The sequence below is a fragment of the Musca autumnalis genome, unplaced genomic scaffold (assembly GCF_047663935.1).
Source record: "Musca autumnalis isolate F117 unplaced genomic scaffold, ASM4766393v1 scaffold_1, whole genome shotgun sequence".
Taxonomy (NCBI): domain Eukaryota; kingdom Metazoa; phylum Arthropoda; class Insecta; order Diptera; family Muscidae; genus Musca; species Musca autumnalis.
Window position 1 is genome coordinate 189,420,847 of NW_027411644.1, and position 3,171 is coordinate 189,424,017.

At 38.1% G+C, this 3,171-nt stretch overlaps 1 protein-coding gene across 1 annotated transcript; it reads left to right on the plus strand.

Annotated features, from left to right (window-relative positions):
- On the plus strand, window positions 1-958 carry LOC141389968 (uncharacterized). The gene is made up of 2 exons (XM_073962316.1): window positions 1-78; window positions 180-958. Exon 2 carries the CDS (start codon window positions 266-268, stop codon window positions 956-958), a length of 693 nt encoding a protein of 230 aa, XP_073818417.1. The 5' UTR covers window positions 1-78; window positions 180-265.
- The last annotated feature ends 2,213 nt before the right edge of the window (window positions 959-3,171 follow it).

Sequence of the window (3,171 nt, forward strand, 5' to 3'; positions counted from 1 at the left end):
AAACAACATTCCATTCTAAGCGGCTAAGCTGAACAACGATTTGAAATTTGCATAATTTTTAATCAGTAAATTCAGAAGGTAATAAATATATATTTTAATGTGAACTTCCGAAATACGTTTTGTATATTTATTAATAAATTCATATTCCGGACAATTTAATGTTTACCGTTCATCCACAGCTTTGATCATATAAAAGAAGCCGCTGTCGGCGATAACAGGTCATATTCAAACGAAAACATCTTCAATTAACTACAAAGAATCAACAATGCGTGCCTTCATCGTTTTGTGTTTGGTGGCTGTTGCCTGTGCCGATAAATTGGGTTACAATTATCAACCAGTTGGTCACTCTTCATCCGGATTGTCTTTCACACCAGGTACTGGTGGTGTCAGCAATGTTGCTCCCAGCTATGATGGCGGTTTCGAAGGTCAAGGTTCTAGCGGTGTTGGCTCGGTTGCCCCACAAGCTGAACTCGAAAAGGAATTCTACACTTTCTCTGCCAACGATGCTGATTTCAATGATGGCGCCAGCTCTGACCAATATGCCAACTCTTTGAAACAAGGTCTACGTGTCATATTCATCAAGGGCCCCGAAAACAGTGGTTTGGAAGATGCTGCTTTGGCTTTGGCTAAACAAGCTGCTCAACAAGAAACCGCCATCTATGTTCTCAACAAACAAGCCGATCTCGCTGGTTTGGCCAACAAACTTAACAACATCAACACCGGCAACAACAACAAACCCGAAGTTCACTTTGTCAAATACCGTACTCCTGAAGATGCTGCCAACGCTCAACGTGCTATCCAAGGTCAATACGATGCCTTGGGCGGTCCATCTCACAGCATCAACGGTGGTGTTGCTCCAGTCATCAACTTTGCTTCCCAAGCTCCCGTTGCTGTTGCCCCCGCTACTTCTGCTCCTGGCGCTGCTTACTTACCAGCTTCAGTCTTTCGTCGTCATTAAGAAGGAACGCATATAGTTACATATCCTCCGACTGATATGTGTAGTGATATCTCTTATTGTTGATTTGTTTTAGGTTAATAAATTGTTGAAATTTAATTTAAAAAACGTTTTTGATGTTTTGAATTGGGGTATCATTCAATGGGATAGTTCTTCTAATATCGTTTATTTATAAATATAAAAGAGCAGTGATGTGAGTGACTCACTGACTGACTGGACTGATTCATCAACGCCCAGGCGAAACGGCTAAAGCTAGCAGCTTAAAATTTTGAGTGCGGGTGTGTTGGGATGAGATAAAGCTGGTGTTTTGGAAATTCGAACTAGAGGGGTACTAACAGGTACTAAATAGGGTACCCTTTGTATTAGGCAAACTAGCCAGAATTCTGAAATTTGGAATTAGGGTCACTGATGGAGATGTACCACAGGATTTTTGGAAATTCGACCTCAAATTGTATGAAAAGTATTAAAAGTTTTAAATTTAGTACCAGTTGTATATTTTGAACGGATATAGCTAGAATCTGGAAATTTGGTATGGGAATCAAGGTTGGGAATTGGCTTTGATATAAGGAAATAGTTTTGGAAATTCCGACTTATGTACTAAATGGTACGGAATTTGGTGCAATTTGCATTTGGGTGAACGGATAGAGCTGGAAACCTGAAATTTGTAATTATGATTGCTGTTGGAGTGTAGGATAGACGTATGGAGGTCGTTTTGGAAGTAATTGGATATTTGTGTACGAATAGAGCTGGGATCCAACAGGATTGACGTGTGAGGCCAGGTTTGGAAATTCGTACTAATGTGTACAAAAAATATTAAATGGTACTAAATTTGGTAACATTTGGTATTAGGTGATCGGATAGAGCTGGAATCCTGAAATTCGGAGTAAAGATTACTCTTGGAGTGAAGGATTTAGATATTGATGTACATTTAGAAGTTCGTACTTATGTATGTGTTAGAAAAGTACTTAGTGGTACTAAATTTGGACCAAATTGGAATTGGGTGAACGAATCCTCCTGGATTTTGGAATTAAGATTACTGTTTGAGTGGATGATTCAGGTAGTTCTGGAAATTCGTACTCATTAGTACGAAAAGTACTAAATTGTATTAAATTTGGTACAATTTGGATTTGGGTGACGGGATAGACGTGGAAACCTCAGTGTAGGATAGATGTATGGAGGTTGTTTTTGAAGATTACTCTTGGAGTGAAAGATTCAGATATGGACGTACTTTTAGAAGTTCGTACTTATGTGTTCGAAAAATACTAAATGGTACTAAATGTGGTGCAAATTGGATTTGGGTGAACGAATCCTCCTAGATTTTGGAATTAAGATTACTGTTGGAGTAGAGGATTGTGGTAGATCTTTAAATTCTTACTTACGTACGCTGTCAAGAGTGAATTTTAGATTTAAAATCGACGATGTTTTAGCAATTATTTCAGAAATGGATAGCAGTAAAAGTTCAGGATATGATGAAATATCTCCTAAGTTTGTAAAAAGTTGTGCACAGGAATTAGCTCCCGCATTAGCCTGCCTGTTTAATAAAATAAATGTGTCGTCTATTTACCCAAATAATTTAAAAATACACAAAATTATACCAATTCAAAAAGAGAAAAACGTAACGTCATTGGACAAGTATAGGCCAGTTGCTGTTTTATCGGCAATTGACAAAATAATAGAAAAAATTATATTTGATAAGTTGCAAGCGTACTTAGAAAGCACTGATTTGTTGTATAAATGTCAGTTTGGGTTCAGAAAGGGGTGTGGGGTAGTGGATGCTGTGTTAAACGTGACGCAAACGATCTGTAGTGGACTTGATACCGGCTTTAATAGTGTAGCTGCAATCTTCTTTGATCTCACGAAGGCCTTTGATCTTGTCGATCATGACATTTTGATTCAGAAAATGGGATATTATGGTATTCAGGGAAAGGAACTATTGTTATTTCAAAGTTATTTAAAAGATAGAAAGCAATTTGTGCAAATCAATGATGCAAAGAGCTCTATGGGGACAGTAAGATTTGGGTGCCTCAGGGAAGTGGATTAGGTCCCCTTTTGTTTTCAATATATTTGAACGATTTACAGAACCTCTGCCTCTTTGGAAAACTAATAATGTTTGCAGATGACATCTGCTTAATCTATCCCTATAAAAGTACCTTGGAGTTGAAAGTTCGCATGGAGCGTGATGCTGCATTGGTTGTAGAATTTGCAAGGTTAAACCG

Excerpts from the sequence above, each read along its gene's own strand:
- LOC141389968 (XM_073962316.1), top strand. The coding sequence starts at position 266 with ATGCGTGCCTTCATCGTTTTGTGTTTGGTGGCTGTTGCCTGTGCCGAT.